Source organism: Sceloporus occidentalis, unplaced genomic scaffold, assembly GCF_023333645.1.
Source record: "Sceloporus occidentalis isolate IW3139 unplaced genomic scaffold, rSceOcc1.0.p SCAF_3, whole genome shotgun sequence".
NCBI classification, from domain to species: domain Eukaryota; kingdom Metazoa; phylum Chordata; class Lepidosauria; order Squamata; family Phrynosomatidae; genus Sceloporus; species Sceloporus occidentalis.
The window spans coordinates 48,204,309-48,218,195 of record NW_028316983.1 but is presented as its reverse complement, the minus strand read 5'-3'; the positions used below and the strand labels follow the sequence as shown (position 1 = coordinate 48,218,195).

At 38.6% G+C, this 13,887-nt stretch overlaps 1 protein-coding gene across 1 annotated transcript in view; it reads right to left on the bottom strand.

The window, feature by feature from the left end:
• Positions 1-13,887, bottom strand: part of RSBN1 (round spermatid basic protein 1) — a 50,220-nt gene that overhangs the window by 1,415 nt on the left and 34,918 nt on the right. Inside the window, exons 3-6 of the mRNA XM_089514379.1 lie at positions 8,782-8,919; positions 8,327-8,469; positions 5,206-5,373; positions 2,216-2,324 (exon numbers count right to left, since the gene is read on the bottom strand). Coding sequence (XP_089370505.1) covers positions 2,216-2,324; positions 5,206-5,373; positions 8,327-8,469; positions 8,782-8,919 — 558 coding nt within the window. The remainder of the gene's footprint in view (positions 1-2,215; positions 2,325-5,205; positions 5,374-8,326; positions 8,470-8,781; positions 8,920-13,887) is intronic.

Genomic DNA, 13,887 nt, shown 5'->3' with positions numbered 1-13,887 from the left:
GAGGGTTCCTGGAAATGGACAGCAGCCCTCCCCCCAGCCCAATTTTGAGACAAAATACTTTTACACCTGCCAAAATCTGAGGGTAGTTGCATGGGTGAAGCATGAATGCAGCTCTCCAGGGTCGCTGAGAGAGTAGTGTGGTCCCAATACACCTGGCAGTTGCCCATCTCTAGTCTAGCCACTCAATTCTTAAGCCTGAAGCCACCCTTCTCTGGCCTTGTTAACAGAAAAACTCTGTGAAACAAAAGAGCAATACCACCACCACCACCACCCCGATACAAAAAATAAATCAAATAATTAAGAAAGAATGCTGCAGGTTTAAAACTACTATAATGAATTAAATATTATGAATCAAATATTCATTCTAAAATGTGCTCCGCCTACCTATCTACCAGAATCTTTGGTCAGCCAGCAGCACTTTTGTTTTGTCCCAAGAGCGATGCTATGGACTTTGGGTGTAGTAAGGCCTCTGGCTCTCGGGAACCCAGCCAGAACAAAAGGCTTGTCCACAAATTTCTTAAGTTTTTAAAAGCTTTACTGGTTATAACACAAAAACATGAAACTGATCTCCTTTTTCTCAATAGTCCTTCCTAAATACCTTGCTCTCTTCTTGGTGGATTCTATCTTTCTTCTTCTGAGGACTATCTTTCTTCTTTTGTGGACTTATCTTTTTGTCAAAGGAAAATACTCTCTCCAGGTCTGACTTGGCTGAAATCTTACTACACACTGAAACTAACTAGAGGGAGACAGTATAAGACCCTGGGATTTCCCACAACCCTTGCCTTTCTTAAAGCTGTAGATTTCTATTTCCCCTTCTAAACTAATACATAGAAAAGCTAATATAATCTTAACTAAATATATGTCTCAAGAGCATCAAAGATGCTCTGGAGACATGACAACTTTGGCTACTAATCTTAATAGACAGGGAGATAGAGCACATTTTAGAGCACATTCACATGATTCTACCCACATTTGTAACTGGGAAGCCTTTAAATAAGTGCTAAAGTATATCTACCTGCTAGTAAGAGGGCAGACATGCTTTAAAGTTAAAGCTTTGCTTTGAAGAATATACATCTAACAATACCGTTTCAAAAACTCATTTTGCATTGGTGATAAATATGTTTATTATTAGAAATATATGACTGTGGACACAAAACAAAATTTTCTAAACAAGGTATTTCTTAGAATAGCTCTTTTCACACAATGAACTGTTGATAAAGTGGAAGAAATGCTGCTTTACACATTCTACACCAGGGGTAGGCAACCTGCAGCCCGCGGGCCGGATGCGGCCCGCTGAGGCCTTGGGACCAGCCCCAGCCCAGTCCTGCCGCCGAGGTCTTTGGTGTCTCGCGCAAGGGGCATGGTGGGGCAATTGTCTATAGAAGCCTCAGAAACATGCATTTATCTTAACCATTTTTTAAAAATCAGCAAATTTTTTCGCGTGTCCTCCATTTTTTATTTAAAAAGTGCCCTCCATTTGAAAATTTTGTCCTACATTTGTCCCAGTTTATTTATTTATTTAATTTTTAAAATTTATTTATTTATTTATTTATTGGCTTCGGCCCCCCAGGTTGTCTGAGGGACAGCAACCCGGCCCCTGACTCAAAAGGGTTGCCTACCCCTATTCTACACTATCTGTAGACCTACTTTGTGGCAGGGCACTCAATATCCAATTACAGTGGGCCCTTCCCATACACAGGGGATCTGTCCCAGAACCACCACTCCGCTCGCATATGGGGAAAAACATGTGCACTGAAACTCCATTTGTTTCAATGGGGGCGTACTCCCATGTGCGCCTTTTTCCTACCAAAGCTTACCTTCCACACATAAAGTTAAAGCCACATATGAAGTGCCCACGTATGGTGCGGGCGCGCTGTATATAACATGGTAGTTTTTGATAAACATTATTTAGCAAAAATAACATGGATATTCGTCACTGCAGGAATAACCCAGCTTGAGACCTCTTTAACTGTGCTGGCACAATGCTGGGGAATTCTAGGAACTGGTTTTGTGAGACATTTAGCCTTCTCTATCAGAGAGCTCTGGTGCCACAATAATCTACAATTCCCAAGATTCCCAAGCACTGAGCCAGGAAAGTTAAAGAAGCCACAAACTGGATTATTTCTGCAGTCAAAGATCAACCATAACTAGTAGCAACTAATAACTTCATACACTGAAACAACTTCCAAATTTTCAGCAAAGAAATTTAGACTACCTGTGATACTGGAGGTTCATGTAGATCCAACTGAAGTCTTTGAACTACATCAGTGAAATCCTCAGCGTGAAAACAAACTACATCTTTGGTTATTCGAGGTTGGTCACTCCTAGAGAAAGATTTTAAAACTACTTCAGAACGTGTAATTATACCTTTGAAAACTGCATAAGTTGAGATGTGATAAATTACTGCGATAAATATATACCTACATTGAATCAGAAACCCATTTCCAAACCCCAGACACTGCAGCAGAAGCAGCTGTGTGTCCTGCTCTTCACACCAATGTACAGGATCATAACTATATTAAGAATTTTCAATTTTTCACAGGATTCCTGTTTTCTCTACATTGTTACTCATATCCTCTTTGCTTTCAACTACATTCCCTGAAATCAAGGATAAGAATCATGCAGCCTTCCAAACATTATTGGACTTCAAGCAGCCCAAGTAGCTGAGCTAATGTCCAAGATTACTAGAAGCTGCAGTCCAACAACTGGAGGACCAAATGTTTCCCACCTCTGCCTTAGACCATGCACAAGCTTGTCCCAGAAAATATGACTATGGAATGAGTGGAATGTATCATTCTACTGAGATCAGCTGCCAGCAAAATGAGGGAGGGGGGAGAATTCAATATTACAGTACACATAACCTCAAAATCTACTTTGGAAGGCTGGGACTTCTACTACAGTGAACCCTTATTATACGCTGGGGTTTGGTTCCAAAATCCCCCATGGATAACAAAATCCATGTATGCTCAAGTTCCATTAAATATAATGACATAGCAAAATGGTGTTCCTTATAAAAAATGGAAAATCAAGGTTTGATATTTGAAATTTATACTTTTTTTGAACATTTTCAAACCGCGGATGCTTGAATCCGTGTATAAAATATCCATGTATAAGAAGGGCTGACTGCACTAAAGTATGGGTCAGCCACATACAACCCCGCCCCATTTGTTGCTTAAAATGGAAATGTCCAGGTAGGCTTTAAATTCTGTTGATCAAAGGAAAGCCAAACTGGGATCAGGAATACAGTTTACTACTTTATTAATTTTTACTACTTTTATTATTTTTATTCCACCTTTTCACCAGCCTTAGCACTGGAGGCTTACAAAAACTAGAAAGCAAAGTTCAAATCACTGAAACATATAAAAGCTAAAATATAAACCATCAATAGAATTAAAAGTTATTTAAAAGCATTTCCACTGTGTGATCAATATTGTATTATTCTATATCACTTTGAATTGTTTGAATTTGCTTCCTGTATTGTTTTAATCTGTTCTTAAAGAAAGCAGGCTCTTTGTAACTCATTTTTAAAATCTGTTTTAATTGCAGTTTTTTCTGTTATGTATTTAAAACACAGTAAATTTTGTTTTATTTATATCCAGCCTTTCTCCAAGTAGAGGACTTAAAAGTAGTTTACAGCCCAGATCAAAAGACACTGCAATTAAATCAGCCCTAACAGTGAGAAACAAAACAAAAGAAAACAAATCCATTAAATAATCATGTAAAAATGACAGACATTTTGAAAAATTTATAAGCATTTAAAACAGAGGAAGAAAAACAAAAAAGTAACACCCCAGACCATCTAAAATCCTTCCACAACAACCAATTAAAGTCCAAACACCTATCTAAATAAATTTTTTAAAAGTCTTGGCCCACTAGTTGAAGGCGTGTAGGAAGATAGCATAGCTTCCCAATGAAGGGTGTTTCACAACCTAGATACAGCCATCAAGAAGGCCCCTCTCTCATGCCCTCACCAAACATTTATTAATTTGCACATGTCCATCTCATTGTTCCAGCCAGGTTCTTTGTTCTAGAATCACAGAATCTTAAAGGAGCACAAGAGTCCCCTAGTCCAACTTCCTGCCATGCAGGAATACAAAAATACAGCACTCCTAAAATATTTCATTAACATCAAATTTACTGCCTTTCAAAACAATTTTAGCCTTTTTTACAATAATATGCCTTTTTAAAATGAAAGTGCTTCAACTGAATTTTGGAATGTAATACAGATAATCCTTCCTTATGGCGTATGATGTGAGTGGGTTTAATGGTTACTGATTTTTGTTTGGATGTGTTGTAACCTATTTATTTGGTATTACATAGAATGATAGTATTTGTAAATGCATTGGTTCTTTTAATTTACATTCCTGTGATATGGAATTTACTTAGGATCAAAACTGGGGGATCCTAAATGCCTTTTCTGTTCCAAAAACACTTACAGTCCATGACTGGAAAGATAACTAGTTCATCATCATCCATAAATGATGGATGTTATAGATGTGACAATGTATATGGATTTAAATCAGAAGTGGGCAACTGTTGGGTGTCAGCGGCCACCCGAGCCTCCGAAGAGACCTTAGATGGCCACCCCACCCTTTTTTTTTTAAAGTCTGCTCCCAAATTCTCTTACGAGACATGGGAGAATTTTCACCATGTTTTTTTACCTCCCTTGAGCCATTTTTGACTCATGCAGGACTTTGTTACAACTAGATTTATTTAGATGTTGAAATTCTTCTCTTCTTTACCCCCCTTCTTTTTGCCATCCTGAAGAGAAGTGTGAACTAGGGAGTCGGGAGTCCATATTGGTTGGAAGACAGCCAAAGAAGTGTTCTTGAAAACACAGAGCATGTGACAAAAGGTGAAGGACTTGGAAGACCAAACTATTAGTACAAGTAAATAACCTCCTCCTTTCCCATCTCCAATTAAGTACATATATATACATATTTTTTTCTTTCTTTTTTCTTTTCACTTTTTAAATTAAATATTTTTGCTATGGATTGCATTCTTCATTTACTGTTCTTGGTTTGTTTGTTTTTTTCCAATGTTTTCCATTATGGAGATACTTGTTTTTTGTTTGTTTTTCCTTTTTTCTTTCTCTCCTCCTCTATTCTGAATTATTTTAAACTGTTAAAATTGATTTTATTGTATGCTGTCATGAGATTTCTGAATATATATACATTCTAATTTGCTAAATAATACCACACTTACCATTCACCAAACTGGACAGCTTTAAGCACTCCAACAGCTGCTGTACTCTGCCAGTCAAACCCTTGCCCAACATGATCAGCATGTGCTCTTGTTCTGTCTTCAAAAAGAACTTCACGGGGTTCACTGGTCCGAGGTAGATACTGGAGGTTTTTTATTTCATTCATTGATCTATGAAGGGGAGTGATGACAGTAAGAAGGATGTTAAAATTATGTGAACTGTATAAGAGAGAAATTACTAATACTATCATTTTTAAAAAAATGGGGAGAAAAACTTCCATAGAGTTTGTTGAACTCGTTTAGAATATATTATTTTGATAATTTATAATTCAACTGTATCTTCCCCAAATATAATCACATCTAAAAGAGAAAAGTTTGCAAACCATAAATCTCACTGATAAATCACTGAAGTCCATAAAACCACTCTTTAAAATCTAAAGATAAATCTATGGAGGATTTACACATTGTTATATACTGTCAATAGTGTTATTTTTAATCACAAGAGCTATGTGTAAGTACTGTGTACTTTAAATTTTTCAATTTCAAATACAGTGGACCCTTGTTATACACTGGGGTTTGGTTCCAAGATCCCCTGTGTATAACAAAATCCGTGTATGCTCAAGTCCCATTAACTATAATGACATAGCAAAATGGTGTCCCTTATACAAATGGAAAATCAAGGTAAATTTATACTTTTTTGGAACATTTTCAAACCATGTATGCTTGAATCCGTGTATAAAAAATCCGTGTATAAGAAGGGCAGACTGTATATATCTAAGATGAGCCTCGCATACACAAAAACCCAACCCTTAAACAGTTCCCAGACATACCACATTACCTTACAATTTGGAAGTTAATCATTTGACATTATCGTATGAAATTTCTATGCTCTATCTTGTAAAAAAATCTACAATGTATTCCATATACAGTTTTTATACTGTATGCATAAATTTCAGGGACACTATGCTCCAACACTAATGTTATAGTATGTATTCCTGCAGAAATACATGCTACTCTAAGCAACTCTAACATGGTACAATAAGTATTGGGAGAAAATAAAGGAGAGATTTATTCAGTAGTCCCCAACATTGCCCCCGCCCCAACTGTTGTTGCAGTTTAACTCCAACACACACCCCTACACACACACAATGTAGCTAGCCATCAGGGAGTATGGTAGCTGCAGTCCAATAACATCTCAGAGCTAAAAGCTGAGAACTGATATTTGCTGCAACACATATGACTTGAACTTCAGGAAAATGACTAAGGGACAGCTGAAGCAGACAACCCTGAAGGAACAGCCTCTAGCCACTCCGGCACTAATCACATTGGGACCACAGCAATTTTACAGCATGCTCCTACTGGGCCACCAGTAGGAATGGATTTAATCCGCTCCTGAAAATCCCAGCTCCTGCTGCCTCAGGGCAGTTACCAGTAGGTTTGGGAGTATGCGCCAATTGAATGGCAAAGCTGCTTTTTTTGGCCCATATGTTCCAGGGCTAAGTCTGCTGCATGTAGGGCTGCCATTAGTCCGGACCTCCAAACCGGGAGGTTTTTTTTTTTTTTGGGGGGGGGCTACATTTGAAAAAGAGCCTCGCTGAGGGGAGGATTCCTTCTCCGCCTGGGCTCCGTTGGACGCAGCCCAGGCGGAGAAGGAATCCACCCCCAGGGAGGCTTTCTTTTTCCCCTGGGCTCCGTTTTTGCCAATGAAGCCCAGGGGGAAAAAAATCCTCACTGAGGGGATGATTCCTTCTCCACTTGGGCTCCGTTCTCACCAAGGACAGAGCCCAGGCGGAGAAGGAATCCTCCCCTCAGGGAGGCTTTTTTCCCCCCGTCTGGGCTCCATTTTTGCCAGCGGAGCTCAGGCGGGAAAAGAAGTCTGGCCTCGGCAGGCGAGGCTTCTTTCCCTCCCTCAGCTCCAGCCACCGCTGTTGCAGACTTTGCAACAAAGCCCGGGGGTGGGGGAAATCCCGGGGGCGGGGCCAACCCAGGGCGGGTCCATGCGGACCCGCCCAAAACCAGGAAAGTCCCGCCCACAGGTGGGATATGGCAAGCCTAGCTGCATGGAACCATTGCATCAGTAAATCTGTGCAGAAATAAGGTCTACTATCAGGTTAAGTTAAGCTATTCAACTTAACCTATGTAAATATTGCAGTTGAAATTGTAATGCAAGGATGGGTTATTTATTTATTTATTTATTTATATGGTATTTACACCCCGCCCTTCAGCCCTAAAGGCTATCAGAGTGGATTAAGCGGATTAAGCACTAAGCACTTTAAAATGTGGTGTCTGGAGGTAAAATGGTAGGTCTACAAGCCAAAATTTCCATTTTTTAATATTTGTAGCACCATCGTTGTACATGGCTCTGTGTGTGTGTGTGTGTGTGTGTGTGTGTGCGTGCGTGCCTTCAAACAGCCTATTGCTCTATGGCAATCCCATAAAGTTCACAAAGGCCTGTTACAGACTGCCAAAATAAAGCTGCTTCGGGTCTCTTTGGAGGTATGCTATTTAAGTGATGCATGGGTCCTAAGAGTCCGGATGTCGTGCCAAAGCCACACTCCATTCCTAAGCACTGGAGTGCAGCTTCGGTGCAGCTTCCGGATTCTTAGGATGCATGCATCATTTAAACAGCATACCTCCAAAGAGACCCGAAGCAGCTTTATTTTGGCAGTCTGTAACAGGCCAAAGTTTTCTTAGGCATGAAATACTCAGATATGTTTTTGCCAGTTTCCTCCTCTGAAATATCGCCTACACCATGTGGTATTTCTTGGCTGTCTCCCATCCAAATACTAACCAGAACTGGCCCTGCTTAGCTTCCAAGATCAGGTAAGATCTGGTGCCTTTAAAGTATTTAGGCTGCCTCCCAAAAAAGGTAAGTCTCTGCCCTGAGAAATTTAAAATGCAATATATGGCATAAGAAATGTGAGAGAGATGTGTCAGGTTAGAAGAGAGAAACATGTATTTATTTCTGTAATGTATGTTACAACCTTTTCATCCCTTACTGAAATGAAATCAATTTTGAAGATCTAATGAACTCAGTTAAATACTAGAGATACAGAATAGGAACTTTATAAGCTTCCCCCCCCCTAACTTAAAAAGTTCCTCTTTAAAAGAAAAAAAGCACTACCTGCGTCGTTTGAATGGTGACTTTGGCATATCAGCTGTTGGAATCATTTGTTCACCTGGCCTTACCCACATGATGGGCCCATCATCACTCTGCGACCTGCATTGAAGTCTGAGACTAGAAAGAGTACCCCAAGGCAAAGTCATCTGTAAATCGCAAAAGAAAAACTAAAATAAAACAAACTGTTGGCTTCTTGTAGATAATTTTTATCAAAAAGAAACTTCTACAAAATTTTATTAATAGAACTACATTTCTAATATCTGGATATGATAAATTATTCAATCATGTGGTAAAAGTATTCTCACTTATGGCTTTGCTCTCCTATTTAACTATTCTGTCACTTAGTAATGTTACAAATGCTCACCCACAATGCTAATGTCAGTTAAAAATTAAATATGGCTCCTATAAATGTTTCAAATAAAATGAATAAATTATAATAATCAAAAGTTAGTTCTTACCCTAAGAAATGGAGATTCTTCCAGCATATCAAGAAATTCTGGGAAATAGTCTCCAACTTCTTCATCCACTGCTCCAACAAGACTGATCTGCCTCATCGGACCTGCTCTGTAGGTTCCACAGCAGTATGTTCGACTGACCTGTACAGGAATCAAATAAAAATTCACTTTTTTAATCACAGCACTGAACTACATAATACTGTGTGCTATGACACTGTAAAATGGAGACAAATACTAGAACTGGCTGTGCCTAGAGGAGAAACATAACCTCCAAAGCAGGAAATGCCTTCTCTTTATTGATTCCATAGTCAACTGCATAAAGGGAAAATTAGACCCTCCCTCCTGGGTGACTGCAAATACATTCAAGGAACGTTATGTCTATATATTAAAAAAAAAAGTAAACCACAAAATAAATTGCACCTTTATCCCAAAACAGTTCATGATGACACACAAACACAATTCCAGAAACCAATAAAATATGAGAACAATAATACAAACTGCAATACCATAGATCCAAATACTGTAAATCTTACTTTTCTATAAGGAAAGTCCTGCACAAAGAAATATACCATTAGAAGTAGAGAAAAACTGGATGACAATCTTAGACAATTGGACGATATAATCATAATCATCAACCTAAAATATAAACCTAAGATAGCAAACTGAAAACCAAGAGGAAAACTCTCCCCTATTCACACATCTAAGCTAGCAGATGAGGCAAGCGCTGAAACAACAACACATACCACACTAGAAAAAAACAGAGAGGAATACACCAAACTGGAAACCCATTTGGAAAATCTAAGAAATCCAAGTTGCCCTATTTCATCTAATACCTGGGGATACAGTATTTAGTAAAATATAATGTAGCAAAACTCATATTAACGGGGACGAAAATATATTCATAATTGAGAATGATCCCAATGTGTCAACCGTTTTAAGGAGTAGCCATTTTCCAGTCAGCTGCAATCAAAGAGTTAAATATGCATCCAATTTAGTGTAAATCTAAGTAAATTACCATTATAAACACCCAAAGGACATCATTCCAACTGTGTACTGTATTAGAGAGAATAGGAGCTATGCTAAAGCTCAAATGTTGCAAAATCTCCAGAGTGGCACATAAATGGCTTTGAACAGGAGGACTTCCTTCAAATCCATCTTTTAGAGCTTGATGACATTCAGCTCTACTAGTCCTTTCCACCTCGAGGAAGCTGTTTTGGGTCTAAATTAGTACTTAGTTTAATCTCAACAAGACAGATGCTCCTGGTCAGTTGAAAGGCAGATCAGGGAATCGAGATTCACTCCATTAAATCAGGTTACACCTTCCCTGAAGACTCAGGTTTGCAGCTTGGGCATACTCCTAGACTGAACTTTGCACCTGGAGTTCTAGGCTTCTGCAGTGGCCAGGAATGCTTTTGCACACTTAAAGCATATATGCAAACTGTATCCGTTTCTTGAGACAATGGATCAGGCCATAGTGGTACATGCCTTAGTTACATCCTTTTTGTATTACTATAATGTGCTCTACATGGAGCTGCCTTTGAAGAGTGGTCAGAAACGTCAGCTAGAATGAAGAGTTGCAGCCAGAGTGTTAACTGGTGCACACTACAGGCATCATACTACTCTCCTGTTATAGCAGCTGTACTGGCCACCAGTATTCGAAATGCTGGTTATGACCTACAAAGCCCTATATGGCTTATACCCAGGCTATCTGGCAGACTGTCTCTTCCTATATGAGCCTGCCCAGGCCCTGAGATCAATGCAAGAGGCTTTCTCTCAGCCCACTGTCACATGCAGGGTTGGTGGGGAGGTGAGACAGGGCCTTCTTGGCGACTGCCTCTAGACTCCAGAACTCCCTTCTCAGGAAGGCCAGAATGGTAACCTCCTTGATGTCTTTCCGTCATCAGGCAAAAAAACAAAAACCTTTTTATTCCAACAGGCTTTTAAAACAGTGTGCTAAGGATCATGTATTAACTGTTCTTAATAGCTTTTTTATATTTTTATTGCAATTTTATCCTTTTAAATGTACTGTATATACTCAAGTGAAAGTCAACTTCACGTGTAAATAAAGGGCAAGTTTTGCGGCCAAAATTATGGATTTTGATACAACCCAGGGGTAAGTTGAGGGTCAAACCTAGAGGCATGCAACAAAGGATCTACAGGATGAAGCAAAGGAAAACAATGTAAAAGAATTTTAAAATTCCAGCAGGCATAACTATTTGTGATCACGCTAAAGACTAGATGGATGGATGGAAGGGGGGAGGTGTCAGTGCTTCCAGGAGAGATTATACTCTTGCCCTTCGCCAGGGGATGGTTCCTTTTCAAACAAATGTTTTTAGGTCAATTTTCTAACTAAAATTTCTAGATTTGAACATGAGCATATGCAGTAGGTTTGAATTGTTTTAATATTGTGAGTACAGGCTGAATATCTCTTATACAAAATGCTTAAGACAGAAGTGTTTCAGATATTGGAATATTTGTATATACATAACGAGGTATCTTGGAGGTTGTACCCAAGTCTAAACGTGAAATTCATTTATATTTTGTATACACCTTATACACATAGCATGAAGGTAATTTGATATAGCATATTTTTAAAAAAATTGTGCATGAAACAATTTTGTGTACATTGAGCCATCAGAAAGCAAAGGTGTTACTATCTCAGCCACTCACATGGATTTTCAAGTATTTCAGATCTCCAGTTAAGGGATACTCAACCCGTAGTTTAATTTCATCTTAGTTTTCGGTTTTTGTATGTTTTTAGCTGTATTGCTCTTTTTAAATTGTCAGCCGCATGAGTCCCAAGTTAAAATAACAACAACAACAACAACAATAATAATAATAATAATAGAGATGCTGCATATATCACATTTTGTAGTACACAGGTATCTTCTTATAGGGCTTCTGAACATTTAAATCTTGATTTCCCTCACACAAAGGTAGTTATTGGAATAGTTCAAACTCTCCTTGATCCAAAACATACTGTAGAAATAATCCAGTTTGATACCACTGTAACTGTCCTGGCTCAGTGCTAGAGAATTCTGGGTAGTCTTGTGAGACATTTAGCCTTCTCTGCCAGAGAAGGTGCCACAATAAACTACAATTCCCAAGATTCCCTAGCAGTGAGCCAGGGCAGTTAAAGCGGTCTCAAACTGGATTATTTCTGTAGTGTGTTTTGGACCTCTGACACATATACCCCTGTTGTGTTTTGCTTCAACAGGAAGCTGCCTATGAATCGTCCCTCACCAAACTAGAACAAGCATATTTTGTATCAGAGTGTCTGTAAGAGAGTGCAGAAAGAATTTTGAAAGTAACCACAGGCCGTTGGTTCCTTACTGTCATATGAGATGACCTACTATCCAGACCAAGTAGCATTAGATGTTTGGATGACACAACTTTGCACATGAAGAAAATCTAACACACACCCCTTAAGAAAACTTCAAGGAATTCATTATTATTATTATTATTATTATTATTATTATTATTAACCTTTATTTATGAAGCGCTGTAAATTTACACAGCTTCATCTGAGTTTCATAAGAGTTTCCACACATGAAATAACTTGACCTTGAATTTAAATAGGAGCACTTTTACACAAGCGTACAAACTGTTTCTGTGAGGAAGTGATGTTTCTTGGTTTCTTGTGTTTATGTAAGAAACTTAATCCTTTCACATTTGAAAACAAGCTGCCTAATGAACGTATTATGAGAACATAGACAAAAACATTAACAAAAACCTAAATCCAGGCATTCAGCCAATGTCCAGGTTGACTGAGAGGAGGCTGATTCTCAGAATACCCAAGACATTATTGCCAGTGAATAATATCATTCAAATCATTATTCTGTACAGAAAATAATAAAAATATGACATTGCTTTCCGTCCTTGATCAATAAAATGCACAGCTAGAATCAGCTGGCAAAAAAGGATACTATCAATGGACATACATCCTCAAATACAAGGAAGAAGCAGTTGCTAAGGAAGCCACTTTACTTTTCCCTAATACAAAGAAGCTTGATAGCTTCAATGTAGGCAAGGTCACTAGAATGGCATTTGCCAGTAGCAAGTGAAATTTATGACCAAGGTTCCAGCCAAGCAAAGTAACACTCAGAACGGGGAATGGATTTGGGCATAATATGTGGTTAAAGACCAAATGTCAAAACAAAGCAACCATTACTTGGTCATAGATTAGCATAGAAAGTGTAGATTAGTTGCAAAAAAAAAATTAATTAGGGCCTGAACTGACTGCTTTGGGTCACTTTGGAAATATGCTATTTAATTGCTGCATGTGTCCTAAGAGGCTGGAAGTCACGCCAAAGCCATGCTCCAGCCCTAAGGACTGGAGTGCAGTTTTGATGCAGCTTCTGGGCTCTTAAGATTTGTGTGTCATTTAAACCGCATACCTCCAAGGTGACCCGAAGCAGCTTTATTTTGGCCTGTCTGTTCAGGCCCTTAGTTTTATTAGCTATGTAAATCTTGAAACCAGCTACAGAATGGTGTGCTGAGCAGCCTATTTGAATAAAATAAATGCTAGATTTTACTTTGCATTATTAACAATTGACAAGAATCTGAAAACAAATAATTTGGAACAGAGTTTGGTAAAGTGTATCCTCCCAGGGACTTTTTACAACCCACCTTTCATATTTTTTTCATACTTTTTCAATTAAAAGCACTTGAAAACGGTACATCTCTGGTCCTGGAGGCTTCCAGAAGTGGCAATTAACATGCAAACACATACATATCCTCCAAAAATATACAATTAAAAAACATGGAAGCACAAACTGGAAATCACTTCTGAGAGTTTTTTTCTAGCTCCAAATCAGCCCAAAATTGGTGGTGCACCACTACATGTGAAAATGGGCACCAATGCCCATTGCTCTTGCCCACCCAGGATCAAAGGATTATCTGTGTTGCGGATAAGAGTTATTCAATAAATACAGGCATAAAGAATCCAAATGCCAGTGCCAAGCACAATATTCATCTGGGATGTCAGAATATCCAGCAAAATTCTGAGCATCTGTTTTCATTATGAGCAAAAATAGAAAAAACAACCTCCAAAAGAAATTATTCGTTGTGACAGAGCAGTTGAGTATGGCATATGACACAAGCAGTATT